This window comes from Coffea arabica, chromosome 2e, assembly GCF_036785885.1.
Source record: "Coffea arabica cultivar ET-39 chromosome 2e, Coffea Arabica ET-39 HiFi, whole genome shotgun sequence".
Lineage (NCBI taxonomy): Eukaryota > Viridiplantae > Streptophyta > Magnoliopsida > Gentianales > Rubiaceae > Coffea > Coffea arabica.
Genome location: NC_092313.1, coordinates 20966265 through 20986313, shown reverse-complemented (window position 1 = coordinate 20986313; position 20049 = coordinate 20966265). Strand labels below are relative to the sequence as shown.

Here is a 20049-nt window from a genome sequence, read left to right as displayed (position 1 = left end):
TTAGTAGTAGTGATATTTTCTGGTTGTTACTAAACATGCTCACTATGTCGTGCCCGAGGACCTTTATGTAGCCAGAACTTAGTTGATTAAAATGAGATAAAACTTCTGCAGCTCTGTTGCCTGTTGATGCTAGGGCTAACGCACCATCAATTCAAACCGCAGAGGTGATCAGGTGACTGACTGCATTCGATTTTCCAAACATCTTTTCATTATCCAAAGAGGAACAAGAGTAGAAGACAGTTCGGAGGCAAGGAGTGGGGGTACTGCGATGGAATAAATCACATAAAAGCACTTCGCCGTTCAACATGTTATGAAACATCAAAGATTCGTCAAGCAACCATTAACTCCTTGGTCCTGGTGTAAATTTGAAAGCCAAGAAAAGAGGCACTCATAGTTTTGATTTGCTCCTTGAATTGCTGAAACGATGTCCGCAGCTACTTCATAAATGAAGTAATAGCTGCAAGAATGGAGCTCTTGCGAGGAAAACGCTCATGATGAACAAGAGAATGCGGTCCCGTCCAAACAGATTTATTCTTATCATCAAAAAGGGTGCCGCATAACTCAAAAAGCATGGGATTTTCCAAATAACGGAGTCTCTCATACATTTTAGCTCTTTGATTCTTGTCCAGCAACTCCTGTGAACAATAAGCGCCATATCCCAAAGTTAGAATAGTCTCCAATTTACCAAGGAGTGAGGCAGAAAATTTAATAATCGTGTCATTTTTGGTGACATATTGAGCGACAAAAAGTGTGCTGGAAAGTCTAAAGCATATCAGTTTTCAAGCCAAAAACCATTAGCGACAACAATGGTTCATGAAACAATTCTGCTAGCCATATACCTGGACAAAACAAGTGTGTTGTTCATATCTACAAGGCAAACTAAAGGTATTGTCCTCTATGCTTGTAAAGAGTCTAAAGGAAATACATTGACTGAATATAAGTTGACAAAGTAAACAGAGATCTGTGTAGCTCATAGTTTTCTTTAGTTGTGACCAATGTACGGAATTTCAACTTAAATGTTTTGTTAAAAGTATGCAATAGGAGCTACAAATGCCTTTTCTTTCATTTTTCTATTTTGCTTCTCTTACAATATTCAGTTAGACTACATTTTAAAGATTAATAACCAACCTCTTAGTATTGAGCCTATCGAGCAGATATAGTCAGTTTCTCACCTTAGTCTTCCGTTGCTCAATTGCTGCTGTATTATCTTCATGCTGTAGAGGTGTTTTCTCCCTGCTGGCTTTATTTGACAAGTCATCACCTGACTCCAGATTTGGTGGATGGTTTTGTGCATCATGCTCGTCTTTAGATCTCTGATCCAACTGCTCACAAATTTCACCTTCTTCTTTTCCTTCATCTGTCAATAAATTCTCTTTGTTATCCTCAGGCTTGTCCTCTTGCTGTTGTGATATATTTTCAGTATCCTGCAACTTCATTTCATCTCCTTTCTCTTCAAGGTCAGCATCGGCAACCTGTTCTTGCAAATTGTCCATATTTGCTAAAGAATAATCTCCACCAGGACTTCCTGTAGGTGAAGCTTCCTTCAAACCAGAAGATAACATAATTATGACATGGTATAAGATACAGAATAATGCTCCTGATGGTTCTTATGTGTTCTAAGCAGTTGCTGTGACCTCCCCTAGGGGCCACGACTCATAAAACAGATAAGCTCAGCAGACTGTAAACTAACAGATACGACATTTGATTACTATCAGAAATTTCAACCAAAATCCCCTGTAAAGCCAAATAGTTACCTTGTCCCACAAGTTCAGCGGAACACAATTCAAAGCCCCATAACCTCACCCATCCACCCATCTCCACAATAGACCAGGGACAACCACCAAGAACTCTACACTTAGCTACTGGTCATCCAATTTATTTGGACAAATAGTGCATGCTTTCATGTCTGATGTCTCTACTGATTTAGAATACAAAAGTATCAGTAGCATCAACTGAAAAAAGGTGAAAGAAGCCTTAGCAAAGAAGTGCAAAGAAGACCTGTGGAGACACCACTTAGCATGAGCAAAAGGAAACTGACGAAGCTATGGCCACAAACAAGTAGAGCAAACATTAACAAAGGATGGAGAATCAAACATACGTCTAACAGCAGATCGCTTAAGCAAGAACATTGTTCAAGATAGAGTGAACTGTGGTGCTTGCTAAAGTCAATATAGAGCTTTAGCTACCAGCAGTTCCTAAAACTCAGGTCATAGAAAAAAAAAAGAAGAAGCTGTTTTTCAAAAATCCGACACAGAGGTGGTCTAGTTATGACTTTCTAAACATTTAACCAAAAAGCACTGAACAAAGGCGATGAATAAATATACCTCTGGCTTAAACTCTTCATCCATATAACCATCACCAGCATCAAACTGATCATCCAACGTTCGAGAAGTCTCCTCGCGCTCCTGTCTGCGCCGCATCATTACACAGATAGCACAAAGACAACCGTCCTTGTGCTTTTTAAGACTGGAATACGTTGTAAAATCACATCAACTCAAAATAGCTACAAAAGGATTACAAGCGAAGCTCACCACCGACGAGTGACTAAGCTAGTAATGCCTGAAAAAAATCTTGTACTTCAAATTCAAAGTGGTTAATGAAATTGAAACTAACAAAAAATTGCATCAATAAGCAAGAGAACCTTTTCTTTCCTGTATAATACCTATGCACAATGAGTAATAAAGACTTCACTCCCCAATTTATAATTAATTCTACCTAGTTGTCTCTGTGTTCTACTCTGTCTTTATCATTTTATTTTAATTTGAGACTTCTAAACCAGTTTCCAGCATTTTTGCACTTCTTAGTCCTTTCTATAATACTTGTCTATATTCATAGTTTTATTCCAAAATAACAACGAACAAAGAAAGGGCACAAGGAATTCATTGCTTGTTAATAGTAAGTGAAGAACAAAAATCTCATCAAACAATATAGTGCAGCAGAATCAAGGGACATGTCAATCTAGATAAACCAAAATAATCATAAATTGACAGAGAGAAAGGGAGAGACAGAAGAACCAATAACACATTGAACTATGTGTCTCTCTTCAAATAGTGATATCAGTCCATGCTAAATGGTTTAATACTAGCATATCTGCAGACAATTAGCAAAAACACTCAAAATGATCATCAACCATTTAGTTTCAGAACAAACAGGCCAATAAGCTCTCAGGTTCCTATTTTGATATGTCAGTTATTTAATCATGTAGGGGTCAACAGAAACCAAAATGTAGTTCAAATTCATACAAGATAACCTGCAGAAACATACCCATGGCGCTTCTTTGATGCAGCGTTCAAGGCACCATTTTTTACAGGCATCTTTCCGTGAATGGAAGGAGTCACATCCATTGCTTGAATTGTATCACTGCCTGCAAGAAGAAAGGTATTAAAAAGTATATTTTGAATTTGTTTGCAGCAAGTAGGTAAGAACAGACTGAACAAATGATTTCTGAGCTATGCTCAAACCTTTATGTATAATCTTTTTAAGCATTACCATTACTTTCAACCGGAAACAACCTATGATTCACTTTTGTACTTGCACAATTCTAACAGCAATTACCAATACTGAAACAAACTATAATATGTAGAACCATTCAGTGTAAGAACTAAGCAAACAGAATACAAAACAATCATACGGAAGAAACTGAAGGGTCCGATTTGTGTATCAAAGAACTGAACCATATCAGCAATACCAACAGCAGTATGTTCCTTGTCAATAAACAGAAGCACATCTAAAGGTTCTCTAATATTGTCAATAGACAGCTGAACCCCAATACACAAGCATAGAGATGAGATATAATCAAGAAATAAGACACATAGTATTCTTTCACAACGAAGTCAAAAAATAAAATGCTTACTCGGCGTTTGGTTGGAATTGGAATTGTAATTGGAATAATATCTCAAAAATTAGTATGGGTTTTGGTCAAAGGTATCATTACAACAACATATGTTTGGTAAATATTAACAAGGAATGGGTATTACATTAAATTGTCTATTATTTAATTGTATTTTTAATTTCTTTTATATTTTTTACTTTTCTTCTTCGTTCCTCTTTTACACATTATTGCAGCACTTAACCCATTGACCATTGATGAATTTTCTTGGAACTCAAAATCACTTGGACAATTGATCAATTTTCTTGGAACTTCAAAATCAAAAGAGCTGATTTATAGCAAAGATGAATAGGATTCAACAGAAAAAAACAAAAATAAAAATAGTTGAAGGGATTTCACCATGGGAGAGAAGAGAAAGAGGGAGGTTGCAGCAATCACTCCACCACTTACATGTCCGTTAGCGCTACCACTTCAGTCTAAAAAATCAACAACGGTCCTAGGGAGACTAATAACCAGAAAACAGAAAAAATTCATCACATGCCAAAGCCACTCAGGATGAAATGCTTTTGTGAAATAGAAGTTTCTCCCATCTTCCTAGGGCCTTGCGGGCTATGGTGGTGGAAAGGGATGGAGGAGTGGGGCTGGAATGACAAAGAGCAAAGGGCCTAGTAGATTGGGAAGTGGAAGGAGAAGGGTTGTCAGTGGTGGGGGAGGAAAGGAAAGAGTGCTAGCGATTGGGTCGTTCAAGTGTGAAATGTGGAAAATGTTTAATAAATCTGCTTTGGAATTAAATAAAGGGAATTCACAAAACCTCTCAATTTGGTCAGGAATGGAGAGTTGCCCGATTTTTGGAATTCATTCCAAAATCTCAAACCCCATACCTATATCCAAACACTGAGAATCGGCATTATTTCAAATCTTGATTCCAATATCCTTAAACCAAATGGCCCCTTAGATAAAATAAATCTTACCATTGGTTCCCTCTGCATGATCGCTGTATAAGCCAGCTGCAGTCCAATGTTTCATGAAGTTCTTCTTCACCCGTTTCATGAGCTCCAAAATGTAATCACCTTTATTATTGTACTTGTAGCAATTATCCCATATATACTGCACATCTCTGTAGACATCCTCAGAGTTCATGTACTTGATACCACTTTCGAGATTACTGCATATGGTGCCAAAATCCATAGGCGTATCAATGACATCAAAATAGTCCTGGTTCAGCCCCATTTGGCAATAAATTGATGTTAAAAACTTTATGTGAAAGATAAACAAAGAAATAAAATGAAAATCATGAAAGACCTCTCGCTGAAATTAGTAACGCGTTCCAACTTAAGCATTCACGCAACATTTTCACCAAATACAACAGTACTATGTTCAAAACTCCCAAGTATTTAAAACAAGTTGTACCATATAGGGTAAAAGATTAGAGCAACATTTTCTGTGAAGTTTCTCAAATACAACTATCAGCATACTGTATAGCAAATTACAGTCTTTAAGGCCCCATTTGTTCTGCATCCAACATTAGCATAAGATGGCAACAAAGACTTTGCAAAGCAACAAATGCTTACTGGTACTCCAAGAGCAATAGGATTCACTGGTACATTAAAGGGCTCAGCTGCTTCCATCTTCATAACTTTCTTTATTACCTACACAGGTGACACCAAAAAACACGTGACATCAAAAAATGAACAGATCATTCGCGTGTACCTCCAAAAAACGAACAGCTCATTCACGAGAAGTATCTCTGAAACACGTGACATCAAAAAACGAACAGATCATTCATATGTACCTCCAAAGAAGCATCCAACTCTTGCTTGTCATGTTGAGTATTCGGGCGGAGCACCCCAGGTTCTTTCTGCTGTGTACTCTCTCCCTTCATCATTTCAACATTACTACATGGGCTCATACTTGATGAACTAAATCCCCTAGATGACTTTAATTTTATGCTGCCAGATCTTTTAGATGAATTCCCAGAATTGCCTATGTTAGATTCAGGCAATGAGTTAGCACTGTCTTCCATCTTTTCACTGGGAGCTCCCTGGTTTTCTACCTCCACTTGCTGTCCACTCTTCTCAGTATCACTGTGTGTGGGTGCATCTGAAGAAGTGAGCTGAGAGTCTAATGCTTTTGAAGCTTTGATCTTCACTTTAACACGTCCATAAACTAATTTTGGCTTTGTATCATCATTTGGATGGCCAGGATTAAGAGTTTTTGGTTTTTCATCTACAATTGGTGGTTTCTCAGGCAGATCAGCTCCAGTTGAAGATGGAGACTCGGCCTCCGGTCCAGAGTCAAATTCATCGTTGTCCAATTCATTCATCACAGGGTTGTCTTCTGTATTTGAGGTAACCAAACTTTGTGCCACCTCATTTGTACTAACTGTTCTCGGTTTCTTTGCTTTGCCTTTCTTACCACCCTTACGTCTGCGCTTCATTCCCCCCAACTAGCTAATATTCGAATGATGAATTTCCAAGCTTACAATAAAAGACCCAGACACACTAGGCAAGAATCTACTTTGTTTAGAGCCACATCAATTAAAGTGCACAACAAGAGGAGATATATTCCATTCTGCAATGATCACTGCAGGTATTAGCAATGCAAACATCTCTAGATACTAACAATACATTAAATGGATAAGCAAAACTGTCAGACCACATATTGAATAGTTCCAGAGCATCAGCATGACCAGCTGAAAGAAGAACATAACACCAATGCTGATGTTATGTGACTCTTCTGTCCAACAGACACAGTGATTGGCACAACCTGAACTCCTACCACAACCTCAGCTCAGGGAATAGTATGATTAACATTCCAGTGAGCCTGGGGCATGTCCATGACAAGTAAATTCCAACTGCATTGACATGTAGTCCTTGGAAAGTAATTCCTAAGGTACAAAGGACCACAAGTTCATGTGTCCAAGAGGTGGTCCATCTGATTCATAAACCAAACTCTCTTCTAAAACCTTAACCACCATACCATCACAAAAGTGATCCTGCCCCAAACTTCCCACATTAAAATAACAAAAAAAAAAAAAAAAAACTCATCTTTGCACAATTTATTAAAATCAAATGAGTTTTACTTCAAAAACCCAACTTTTTCTTTAACTTGGTTTTTTCTAGTTAGACATTAATAACTCTCCATGCTCCCTTTTAGTTCTAAAAGCTTTCCCTTCCACCCCACTAGATAGAACAGCTCCTAAGCCTACGAGTTTCCCAATACTCACAGCTTTCTAGTCTTAACCCATAGAGACAGCAATTTGCAATCATAATATGCTACATTCCAATTAAAAAGGACAACGAACCACTACTGCTATACAAGTGGCCAATGAACAAGTAACTCTTCTACCTTGATTCCCTAATTAACCCAGTGACCCTTACAAGTTTTTACCATGATAGGCTTCCCAGGAAAAATGCATACAAATACTCACTAAAAGGTAATAATGTGTATGACAACGAATAAATCAAGGACTCAGATGCAAAATTTTGTTTACATTTGCAGTTACAACAGAATACATCCACAAAAAAACAAAAAAAAAAGAGTTCAACAACCAGTTGGTTTAATTGAAAAAATTCACCACGACAATAGGAAATATACAGAAAAACCCTAAACACCTCAACTGAAGCTGGGAAAAAAGGGTTTCCCAGTTACTGAAGATACAAAATGAGTTCTTTTGCTTCAATTCCAATTTAAACAACAACTAAAGTCCAAAAAATTTGTTCAACAGAATTCCAATCGAGCAATAGCAGAATTTCAAAAACAGCATTCTGTTCATCTAAGCTGAGTCATATAACAATGGTACAACAGTAAAAACAAAAAAAACATCTTAAAGACCAGAAAATTAGAGCACGAAAGGAAGAGAGAAAGCAAGAACCGGGTTACGCTTCGGACCTCTTTTCTGCGGGTTTGGGTTGCGCTTCGAACTGAACCTCTTTTTAGCGGGTTGCGGTGCGATTTCGGAGCTCCTAAGACTTGGAATTGAAAACTTGATTACCAGAGATTGAGCGGGAGCTCGCGCTTCCAAAGATGCAATACTTAATTTTTGATTTTTTTTTTAAAAAAAATTCTTTGGTTTTGATTTCCTGCTTTTTTCCCTTATTTATTTATTTATTTTTCTCCCTATTCGCCACTTTGCCTTTAGGGAGCGACCGTGCGTAGAATAGGGTGGGCTTATAACAGATGGGCATGGGCCTCGTGCCCTGGAAAGGTAAGTTTCACTTCCTTCACCTAAAGTATATAGCCGAATGCGCTACTAAAAAGTTTTTTTTTTAAAAAAAGGTTTTGTTAGTAAAAAAAATTTTAACAAAAAAACATTGCAAGAGCTCCCTTTAAGTTTTCATTTTTAATGGTTTCAAAACATAGAGAACATATCCAAACTAGAAATCATTTTTGTAAAATTCGCTCCATCTTGCTATTTAATGAAGTGATTAGTGTGATTTTGGAAACTAAGATAGTATTGATTGGGAGCAGTTAAAAAAAGACACTCGTACTTTAAAATTATAAAATTATAAGGCTTTTCTGTTGATAGGAAAAAAAGAGTAGAAGTTATTAGTTCAAAAAAAAAAACTTTTTTAAAAAAAGAAATATTAGAAGTTATTAAAATTACTTACAGCATTGATCATTGCGTATATCAGGATAGAAATAAAAAAAATTTTAAAAAAAAGTGACAAAAAAATTTAACTCTAAAACCATCTCATCTCTCATGTTCTCTATATAGATTTTAGCCAAAAGGGAACAAATTTGTCTTCGTGCAATATGCATTTAGATGGTCCTTTTGTAAGATTTTACAAAGTTTGACAAAATTCTGTTACACTAATTAAAACGTTCGTGTTTATTGATTTATTACCATTAGAACTAGTTAATGGGCTATCATTATTGTTAGAGCAATCAGAATCAACTTTGCTCTGCAAGGAATTTTTTTAATTGGCGTTGTTCCGATCTCGTTGGCGTAATTATTATCCACATTTTTTTTTTTGCCTTGATTACTCACCAAACCACAACAAAAAATAGAAAAAAGAAATTCTTCCCATGCTCCATCTCCCCTTTTTTGTGCCTCATGGCATGGCATACCATACACACACTGCTAACACATCCTCCAGCATATGTCAACCATGGGAGCTAAGCTAGAGGATCATTTTATACTCATTGCTGCTGCTGTTCCGGAGTCCGAACCAAACGGGTGCTAAGAATTCACCAAACTCTTAATGCTACCAAGAAATTTACTGAAAAAGAAATTCTTTAAGAAACTTCAGCCCATCTAAGTATATATGTATAATTTAAAGCCCCAATAAAAGACTGACTGGATTGGATCTAATTAAATTAGTGTGCAAAGACATATAGTAGTATTTTACATTTCCTGAAGGGGGGACTAAAGCTCCTTTAGAAGCTGCATGCCTAAAATTTGCCTTTTCTACTTGAGCGTCTTAATGGCAAGGATTGTACTTGCTGATCTGGTGAACCTTCGGAATTGCCTGAGCCATTAACAACCTATCACGACAAGAGCATCAAAATTAGTACATCCCAACAAGTGCTATCCAGTTTCTATTCTCTGCCATATGCATGTTTGTGCTGCTTAGAGCAAATAGCTAAAATGCTGAACCTACAGCTTCTCTTGGGTGTGTTTGAACCTACACATTCCACTTTAAACCTCCTGCTGTGCCTGTGACGAGAGTACAAGAAATCTGAAACAGTGAGCTGGAATTGTGAACTTACTACATCAGGCACATTGTCAGCTGTCGAGTTTTTCTGCATAGATGACATCATCGACATCATAGTAGCCATCTGTTGTGCCATCTGCGTACAAGTCTGCTCCATGGCCACCAACCGCTCTTTCATCTGGCGTACCTCATCATTCGCCTCTGTCACCATTTTCATGGCCTCAGCCTGCGTAGGTTTTTGTCCCACAAAATCAGAAGGAGATGGACCCAATCCAAGACAACGCACACGACCGTGTCTATCTCGACCCACAACCTGAGAGAAGACGTCACCTCCAGCGTTGTTGTTCTGGAAGGCATTCTGTGGTTGACTTCCAATTTCACGAAGCTGGGTCTGTAAAGAAAATCAAGTGCTTGAACAATTAAAAACAAATCCAAAGGGATACTTCCGTATACTCTTGGCAAAACTTGAAGAAACTGTGAAATTGCACTGTGAAATTGCTTGTGCTCAGCCATACAATTACAGCAGAGGATGCTTCATTTACAGGCTTTCCATCTTTGCGCGTGCGAGTCAAGATGAATAGCTCTGCCCGAGATGGAGCCTTCCCATCAGATCTCTTAACACGCTGTTTTTCCAGACACCAGTCGTTAGGATCATTCTTGTGACCATTTCCTATTGACTCCAATGAAACACCATGGGCCAAACTTTCCGCAATTTAGTGTCAAAGAGAGCGTATTTACCTGCTCTTCACGTATCCGTGCAAAGCTCTTGGTTCCTGTAACGTGCCCAAACTTCTGCTGTGCACGATTAGCCCTATTTGTAGCACTCCGTTTCTATCATGAGAGACAAATTTCAGATATCCACAATGTGAAGTCGATGAGTTATGAGAAGGAAAAAAGAACAGCACACGGTGACTTCCACAAGATGAAAAATCACATGAAATCATGCTAGCTAGATACCTCTGCTTCCTCGGAACTCCAATGTGAAACAAGGTAGGCCCATTGTTCTGGAAGGACTCTCTCATCACGGTCAGCTAGCCTCTCCTCATCAGTTGCATGAGTGATGTAATGTGCAGTCTTCAACTTGGATTTCCAGTCTTTCCACTTTTTGCCAAGGGATTTAATAACCCAACTTTTACTATTTGGGTCAATTTCAAACTGCTTCTGCATCATATGATTGAGAACAGTTAATGTTTTTGAAAGAGCAAAGGAAGAGAGAAACAGGTCCTGTTACCTGAACTTCCTCCCACATATTCTCCTTGCTCTCTTCAGGCACAGCCCTCCAGTCAACGTATGTAAGAGGTGCCAAATTTCCATTCCTTGCAAGAGTGCCCAGAAAGCTAACCAATTTTGAAGCCTCAGGGCCGACGGGTTGCCCCAGTTCATTTGTGGTGACTGATATCCGCATCCCTTCTACCAACAACTTAAGGCACCGTGTGGGTCCTCGCCCTCGAGTTTTTCTCTCCAGACCAGCGTGGTCTAATCGACAAAAATGGCAAATGAAACATCTGATGGCACAAATATCGAAAGAGAACTTTTCCCGATTGTAGCATAGTGAACAGCTCACCTGCATCTGTCATATTAACCCCACTCTGCGGCATGGGAGGTTCTGGTTGGCTTGAGCTTGGTTGAAATTGGGGGCCATCTTCCTTTGGCTCATCTGACTGGCCCAATAAGGGTGACTGTAACTCATTGGGGCCTAGCTGAAATTCCTGCTCATCGCTGCGATCATCATTATCATCTGGGCTACCCGAATAGTCAGTCTCATGTCTAATGGTAGATTCTGCATGTGGTGGGATATTTGAATGTTCTTCACCAGAGAAAACAGTATATATTAATTAGATAGAAGGAAAATGACAAGGTACTGAATCGTTAGCCACTGCACAGATTATATACAACACCAATGCAGTAACAGGGCATATATAAACCAATTGAATGATCTCCATACATGGGACCAAAGATGCATTCCACATCTACAGAACTCAAAGTGGATCCATATGAAATACCATTATATCACTATAAAGTATGAAGGTTTGATAACAGGAATAGGCTAAGCATCAAACCCCGAAAATGATAACGAGCATACCTGCTCCACCAATATTTGGCCTGTCTTCTGGCAGGGGTCTTTCTGAATGACCAAAGTCCAACTGGCACTGATACCTCTTTCCCTGAGGCTGACATGAGTTGCTATGCATCGTTGGGGATGATGGCACTTGGCTTGGACCCATCTGACACTGCTGCTGGTGGCTGCTACCATCAGTAACTGGGGCCATTGGATATCTGAGTCTGCCTTCGGTATGTCTGACAGTAGATTCAACTGCAGAGTGCATATGCAAATGACCAAACGACAAATTGATAAATGTGAATTTTGTGCAATAAGCATTTCTATAGAATTCAACTTTCTTAAAATTGTGAATATCTGATACAACAAGGTTGACGAGCCAACAAGCATGTATCCCAAATCTTCAGGATGGCTAAGATTTAAGTAGCTTTAATTAGTAACACAAGTTATGGAATAAAGAACCCTAATAGAATGATCACTACCACTGCTTGAGACAAGTGGAGCCAGTATCAAGGGAAAAGACAGGTTCTTTGATTTCTCCATTTGATTGATTGCCCAAAATTGATGATTACAAGAATAACAAATAGAATTAATGACAAACTCCTGTACTTGGACACTAAGATCCAGTGAAGAATTCAACTAGAAATGTGAATGTGGCCAAAGCAAGAAAGCTATATAGATTGCACCCACGAAAAGAGAGGGCCAGATCACACACATGAAATGAATCCTATTGAAAACAGATGTGGATACCTGCATTTCCAGCATCTCTAACATCAGGCTCCGTATTCCGCATCTGACTTGAGTGTGAGTAATGCTGACAAGAATTCTGATGTTGCTGATATTGATCACAACACCTCAGCAAAGATTGATGCTCATTAATGGGACAGGAGCACATCTGATAGTGCTTGTGGTGGTTGGAATTATAACTCATTGGAACTGAACTGCAAGCATGCTCACATATGTTGCATGTCGAGGAAGAAGAGACTCCATGAATTGGTAAATGCACATGGCCTTCATGTGAAACGATTCAAAATCAGTACTTAAGCAACAGCACCATTAAGCATACTGGATCATTGCCATTACATATGAGATCTTGTAAAAGACTTGAAGTCTACATAACTATGATTCATCAACACTTCAAGACTTCATGTTTCACATTTCATTAGGATACCAAAAAACTGCAGATTTATAAATGTTTAATTTTACATGTCACAAATTAAAGATGACAATTTATTTTGTAAGCACCTTTCCATTACTTCTATCAACAATTTCTCATACTTCATTCTTATTTGCTTTCCCTACTGTAGCACAAAGCTGTTTGTGTTTACCTTCCTTTTCCATAGAACCCTAGTAGCATCACAAAATGCAACAACTCAAACAAACATAAGTCTTTCTTCAGCTTTATTTTAGTTCTCTTCAGAATTGAAGTTGCAAACTTTGGTTCCCAATAGATTCCATTAATGCTCACTCAGAAGAGTGACAAAATTAGGAACATCATGTTATTTATAACTGCTCCAATGAAAATAAAAGCAGCATGTGAAACGTCCCTAACATGCTTGCACAACTAATATTGTGAAAGAACCTACGAAAATTCTATAATAGACAACTGCATTTTGACATATGAATTTATTTCTCTGAGTAGAGTAAATGGTAGGCACACCTGCAGTTTGAGTATCTCTGCCAGACAGTAGGCTAGAAGGTTGGAGATGGCTAGAGTTCGATTGATACTTGTAGGGTCTCTCACAGGAATGGCTTTGAGTGCCACAACTAGGTGAGGATTGACACGAGAGTTTTTGGAAGGGCCTAATCTCATCCTGCCGCTGGCTGTAGTGCTCTCCACTAATTGGACCACTGGAACACATATGCCTACCTACATGGCATCCGTTACTAGACTTTGTTAAAGTTTGCATGCTCTCTTCTTTTACTGACAGCAGCAGAAGTAACAACTAATCACCAATTAAATTTCAGGACTTGATAACAACATATAGATGACGAATTAGAGCAGCTTTCACAATGTGAAAAATGTCAAAAGTTGAAATACAGAAGAGGTCAATAGAAGAAATCTTGTATGTCTAGCAACTAGAAGGAAATTCAACATGATGAAGCTCCTAGTCCATGGCTCTAGCTAAGCTAAAATACCTTTGCAGCTGCAATCAGAATGTATTAAGCCAGTTGAGCCATAAAGATGACACAAGTGATTTTAAACATAAAAACTGTGAACCTAAGAAGATCCAGTTAAGCAAGTACGTAATATTTTGTAATTCTCCAGACTACTGCCGTTTTTGGGATGGAGGGAGGGAAATTCAACATGATAATGAATAAATGAAACACCATATACCAATTATATGACTCTAACTCGAGCAAGCAGTCAAGAGCAAAACACAAGAGAGCAGAAAAAAGTGCAAGATACACCAGGATGTGAAAACCAAATGTGCAAGAAGACAATTGAGTTGACCAGATAGATAAGAGCTTCATTACCATATTAGACAAAAAGTTGGGTCCAAAGCTCAACTAGACAATAAGGGTTTCAGAAACTTCCCTAGCAACACTAGAATTAAAAAAAAAAAAAAACTCTTCTATTTCTTCAATGATAAACAGAAAAAATATGTCAGTAAAGACACCAAATATGACAAGGAAGACTACTTCTGGCATAAGCTGTTGAACCATTTAAAAAGTACACATCAAGAAACCAAGGACCACAATGTCAGCAATGGTTAAGAAGTCTAATAACTTAGGCAAATCATACAACAATGAGAAGCATCTCCTTTACAGGTAGTAGAGAGGTTACCTGCAGTAGGACGATGTCTGCTACAATGGCGCTGGAAGGACTGAAACTCTGAAGATTGGCACTCACACTGGCACTGGGAGCATATATGCTGGGAGTGCATGTGGCTGAAGCAAGGTGAATATTCTTGTCTCTGCACCTGGTAAAGACCAACCAAATCAGGTCTTTCATGATGGATGGAGTTGTTGATCATGGAACCTGCTGGAAACATATGCCCTTCTTTGTTGTGCCTTGTGAAACAGCCATTAGTATCCTGTGGGTCTGCTTCTAAATGTACTTGATAAACAAAACAAGTGAAACAGTAATTAGAAAGACAAGGAATTGAATGGCTATAATTGTACTAGCGAACATGTAATAACAGCTAGTTCTTAGACTTAACCTCCACTATTTCCTTTCCCGTCCTTATCTATCTATTACAATTTGATGAAGAAGAGGAATATGTGTTGCAAATTACAAGTATTGAATCTTGTAATGAGTTGTAATCAAACTGAAAGTGTTTATGATTTTCTACATATGTATGCTTTGAAGTTAAACACACAGGTCCTACTAATGTTATCTCCAATCCCCACCAGTAGAAATGAGCTTGTAAACAATATAGACATGACAGAGCCTCATTAAAGGGTAAAGTGGGCCCACTTTCTAAACCAACTACTGAAAGTAAAGATAAGCAAAGCTCATTCGGTTTTTGCCTAAACCAATGAATTCAATGGTGCGAATCACATTGAGCAACATCTGAACAGAAGAATGAATATGAAAGGAACAGACCAGGGACACTCGTACCATTATCAGCTTCTTCTGGATGCCTGAATAAACCAGCTGCATTCCAGTGCTTTATAAAGTTACTCTTTGCCCGCTTCATGAGCTCCAGGGTATAATCACCTTTCTTATTGTACTTGGAACAATTATCCCAAATTAACTGCACATCCTTGTAGACATCTGCTGCATCTCTGTACTTTAAACCCAACTCTAGGTTGTTGCATATCGTACCAAAGTCCATAGGAGAAACAATAGCATCAAAATAATCCTGTGTACAACCCCAGCCCAATTAATATCAAGAGAATATTTGAAAAAAAAAATCTTGGCTTGAGAAGTCAGTCAACGTTAAGAGTTTCTAAAAAGAGTAAAAATTCTTCCAAAAGACCTATTTAAATCATAAGAAAGAACATAAATAGCAAGGCCATTACAATGTGCAGGAGTTGAACAAATCTAAAAATTGCAATAAAATACAAGAGAAAGGGTTCCTATGTAAGAGGAAGACTAGAACGATGGCAGAACAAACACAAGAGTTTGGCCATCCCATGAAAAATGTTTTGATACATACAACAAGTCGAAGATCCAAGACCCAAAAAATGCAGGAGTGGGCAAAGAATCTCCAGAAAAAGGCATATGGAAGGCCTTTAACAAACCTCACTACCACTGACGATAAGATTAGCAAAGGAAAAAGGACACTTCACAACAGTGGCTGAAGGGGAAAAATATCCTTTAAAAAACGAAATAAAAAAGGAATGAGAAGCAGTTGTAACTAAATCTGCCAACTACATACTGGAATTCCCAAGGCTGCAGGGTCCACAGGAGCATTAAATGGCTTAGCTGCATCTGTTTTCATAATCTTCTTAATCACCTGCAAGTGAATAAAAACCATCCAGGGAATTAACAAGAAAAACTAACTCAAGCTTCTACAAGCTATCACCAAAAAAACCGTTCAAATTTTGTTGCTGAAGCTACCACAGAAAACTCTAAGCAGAACATACCACAAGGGCAGCATTTAGCTCTTGCTCATTGTTCTGAGGATCCTGATGGAATAGTCTTGGTTTCTTTCCTTGTGACTTTTCACCTTGCAACAGAAGTGCTTTATCAGATGGCTTGGCAATTGATGAACCAACAGTTCTTGACAGCTTAGCTGCAAAGCTGGCAACACTCTTTAGCAGATTACCATTCTGTATTGAATTGCCACCATTTGTCTCCCCAGGAAAGGCTGGTTCATCTAGTCCCTGATGGAAAGAACTTAAAGTGGCATTTGCATGTGCTGTTTCACCCTCCATGGTAGGATCAAATCCATCACATCCATCATGATCCCCAGAATAACCTTCAGCATTCAAAAAAGAAGAATTTGCAGATGCATTATTAGCAACTGGCACTGGTGTTTTTTTAGGCTTGCGTCTAACGGATCCACGCTTGCGTTTCATCTTTCCCTTCTTTTGAACCTGAAAGTCTTAAATGCACGGGCTTCCTGCAGCAACGAATTATAACCAGTTGACTTGAGATTCTAAGTTACTTGTTACTGCAGTCAAAAAGACCATAATTTGGCTACTGAGTATTAGATTTTCTTTTTAGTATAATGTTCCACTCGCAAGAAAACTAGAGAACTTAAAATTAAAGAAAAAGAGAGAAAGTGACAAGTTAGATGTGAACAAACAATTATGTAAGAACCAGCACATGGACTGATAAGAGTTCTATACTATATAGAACTTCAAACCAAACCATCCTCTGTAAGCATATGGATACATGCAAAATATTGCTGCAAGGTAAGTTGCAACCAAGAGAAAAAGGATTACTTTGTCGAAATTATCAAGAATGGGAGAATATATTCCACCAATTGCAGCTGAAAGGAAAAGTAAATAGCTCACAGAATCATCATCAACAAACAGTTATGTGCTTTCTTATAGCTCTTGATAATTATCAATTAAATCCACAGACATATAGGCATAACAGACCAAGATAATACACCTCTATTGAACAAAATTCTTTTCCAAGACCAACCAGAACTCAGAAACAAGTATTTGAAATAAATATATAAAAAAAAAAGACCACACACATACGTTTGAATACAAACGAAAGACAAATAAATTTCAAGTGTCATTGTAGCTGGCCCACTACCAGTAAGCACCCCAAAAGACCTGCATGCACGAACGTTAGATGACTTCCTCAGACAGCAAGAAAACAAACAAAAATATCAACAGAAATCCGACTCTATTACAATCTTCAGTGCATTTTTTGAAAAACCAAACTAAACATCATGCAGATAAGGAAAAGCAACTTTTCTTTTTATTTTTTCCTTTAAAAAAAAAGGAAAATTTGAAGAGGAGATATCATAGGGTACAATTAGAAGCCATAAATTACGAAGCCATGCAAAAGAGTCACCGACAAAGAACCTACATGCACGAACCTTAGAATGTATTATCAGAAAAACCGTGATTAGGCAGCAGCATTACATGACAAAAAAGAAATTAAATTAAAATTAAGTTTAGCTAAGAATTACCCGGAACAATTAATGTTTCTTTTAGAGCTTACTCAAGGGTCTACCGAGATGCTCCAAATCCGCAAAGACAAAATCTGCATGCAGACTCACTTAAAGAGAGTCTCCAACACAAATATAAAAATAAAACAAAAACATTTTGCATGAAAAATATAAAATGCAAAATGATCAAACGACCAATTTAACAAATCAAAAGCTACAATTTTGAAAAGAAAAAAGAAAAAGAAAGAAAGAAACAGATTTCAGAATTTTTTTTTGTAAAAGCTAAAAGTTAGAAACCCCTATAATGAACAAATAAACCAAAAAACCTCACATGCAAGAGCCCTAAATGCAGTTGGTGGGCTCAAAAATGTCAGGAATGAAAAATCAGAGAGTGTACAATCATCAGATCACAATTCCAGCAAACAATATCAAAATTGAACTGTTAAATTAAAGAGGAATATGATCCTCTACTATCTTTACTAAAAAAAAACTGAAATGAATGTTGAAACCAAAAAAAATTTAAAAAAAAAATTGCGACGATCAAGTAAGATAAATTAGCGACCAAATTATGAAATAGAGCGGGAAATCGAGAAATATTAGCACAAAAAAGGATGGAGCCAGAAATGGAAGAAAATTGATTGATTGAACCTTTCTTTCTTCTTTCGATAGAGTGAGAGAGTACAGAGCCGAGCGGTGGGAAATGGGTGGGTTTTGAGTTATTTGAGGAGTAGCAGTAGACTAGTAGTAGAAGAGTATTTTACTACTGCTTCCCAGCTTCCACTCCCACCTCCAAAATGGGGAGCAGAGAGTGAGGAGGGGAGCATGGGTTGGGTTACGTGGCAAAAAGTTTTTGCGGCATTTACTTTCAGCTGCCTCCGCCTACGCAACAGTTTGGCGCGGCTAATTACTTAATTGTAGAAAAGTGTAACGATTCGTCGGCGAAGCCCGTTGGGCCTACTTGCAAAGCGTTTAGTAGCCCTTGGGCTTCCACATTTCAATTTTGGATTTACGTCTGACCGATGCTGTTCTTTTATTATTTCTTCTAAATATAGTGGTGCAGTAACATTTGTTTCATTGTTTGGGGTCTCTCTAAAACTAAATAATAATATGTTAATGACGATGATGATAATGATGGTGTACATAAACATTTTCCTTCTCCTCTTATTATTATTACTTTTTTATTTGGTGGATTGGGTTGTGTGAACCAGCCTGTTGGCCTGGTCTACCATCATAGCAAGTTTGGATCATGCTCGGGAGCAAACTTTCACACTTGAGGTGTATATTTTATTGGGTCAAAAATATACAACTATATATATATATAAGAGTAGGCCAAGCTCCCTCATTTGTAGATCATCTGGTAGAGGTATTTCAAGTGTAATACAAGTTTTCTTAACCTCCAACGTTTCTCTCATTTGTTCACTACTTTAACCTTTCGCACAATTCCACGCACCTAGAGGTTAGGCTGAATTAGCAAAATGTTCATAATTCAAGTCTTGAACAATAGCTCAAATCACTTCTATATAGGTAATTTTGAATTCAAGACGTTCTCCTTACAATTCCTCTCCATTTAATCACCAAACCCAACCCTTCCTAAGTCACTTCTATCTTGTTCATGCTTTGTCCTCATAAAATGTAGGTCATTCATAGGGTTGCAAATGAATCAAGCAACTCACGAGCACTCACGAGTTGATTTGATTAAAACTCGACTCGAACTTGAATTGAGATCAAGTTTGAGTTTGAACATTAATAAATTCAACTCGTTAGTTTGCGAGCCGCTCAGTTATACATATATACATGCATACACATACATACACATATTATTTTTATTTTTTTAACCTCAAGTAGGTTCGAATTCAAGTTCGACTCGAATTTGAGGTCGAGTTCAAGGTCGAAGTTTACATTAAGAGTTTGGGAGCTGGAGTTCGAATTTGATAAAATTGAGTTGAGATACGACTCAATTAGGTCAAATATTAATTCGACTCAACTCATTTATAAACTTTGAAAATATGAGGACAAGGAAAACAGAGAAAAATTTTATGGCTTTTACTTCATTTTTTCTTGCCCACTAAGACCTTGAAATGGATCCTGCGAATGGTTGGACTTTTGCTCTCAAAAGATTAAATGACTTTCAAAACACTTATTTCATCTACTTTTACCGTCGAAATCGAACCTAATAACAAAAAACAAACGAGTTTTTGTTTTTTGGCTTGTTGAAACAATAAAAAAATATTCTAGTATGTACATATATGTACATAAAATTTTTAAGTACGTGCCCATATGTATCCTTATACTATATAAGAATGAGTTTTAGTCAAAGGGGCCTTTGAATTTCAACCGTATGAGTAGGGGCATTTTGGAAATATGAAATAATATGTTGCTTTTTTAAAGCTTTTGGTACAACTCATAGCAGCGTGTGTTTGAGTATGTTTACAAAGATATCCTCATATTTGTACATTTAAAGTTTATATTGTAGGTACAACA

The 20049-nt window shown here is 37.7% G+C and overlaps 2 protein-coding genes across 12 annotated transcripts; both read right to left on the bottom strand.

Moving 5' to 3' along the window:
• Nucleotides 1-190: 190 nt before the first annotated feature.
• On the bottom strand, nt 191-8033 carry LOC140036863 (uncharacterized). 3 transcript variants are annotated; one of them, XM_072079867.1, is made up of 8 exons: nt 7721-8033; nt 5622-6400; nt 5401-5478; nt 4801-5044; nt 3265-3364; nt 2325-2409; nt 1173-1541; nt 191-635 (listed from the first exon to the last, which is right to left on the bottom strand). In XM_072079867.1, exons 2-8 carry the CDS (start codon nt 6264-6266, stop codon nt 435-437), a joined length of 1722 nt encoding a protein of 573 aa, XP_071935968.1. In that variant the 5' UTR covers nt 6267-6400; nt 7721-8033; the 3' UTR covers nt 191-434. The 3 variants fall into 3 exon arrangements, with proteins under 3 accessions (XP_071935968.1, XP_071935966.1, XP_071935965.1); XM_072079865.1 differs by having other exon boundaries at nt 256-635; nt 2325-2466; nt 7704-8032; XM_072079864.1 differs by having other exon boundaries at nt 256-635; nt 2325-2466; nt 7721-8032.
• A 1068-nt stretch (nt 8034-9101) lies between these two features.
• Nucleotides 9102-18418, bottom strand: LOC113731920 (uncharacterized). 9 transcript variants are annotated; one of them, XM_072079859.1, is made up of 17 exons: nt 18217-18416; nt 17590-17663; nt 17150-17227; nt 16082-16560; nt 15874-15951; nt 15111-15354; nt 14334-14606; nt 13206-13469; nt 12296-12556; nt 11570-11800; nt 11051-11293; nt 10718-10962; nt 10444-10647; nt 10225-10317; nt 10002-10109; nt 9542-9877; nt 9102-9316 (listed from the first exon to the last, which is right to left on the bottom strand). In XM_072079859.1, the coding sequence occupies exons 4-17, from the start codon at nt 16514-16516 to the stop codon at nt 9224-9226; spliced, it is 3108 nt and encodes a 1035-aa protein (XP_071935960.1). In that variant the 5' UTR covers nt 16517-16560; nt 17150-17227; nt 17590-17663; nt 18217-18416; the 3' UTR covers nt 9102-9223. The 9 variants fall into 9 exon arrangements, with proteins under 9 accessions (XP_071935960.1, XP_071935962.1, XP_071935959.1 ...); XM_072079861.1 differs by lacking the exons at nt 17150-17227; nt 17590-17663 and having other exon boundaries at nt 9542-9712; nt 9800-9877; nt 18217-18417; XM_072079858.1 differs by lacking the exon at nt 17150-17227.
• Nucleotides 18419-20049: the final 1631 nt, after the last annotated feature.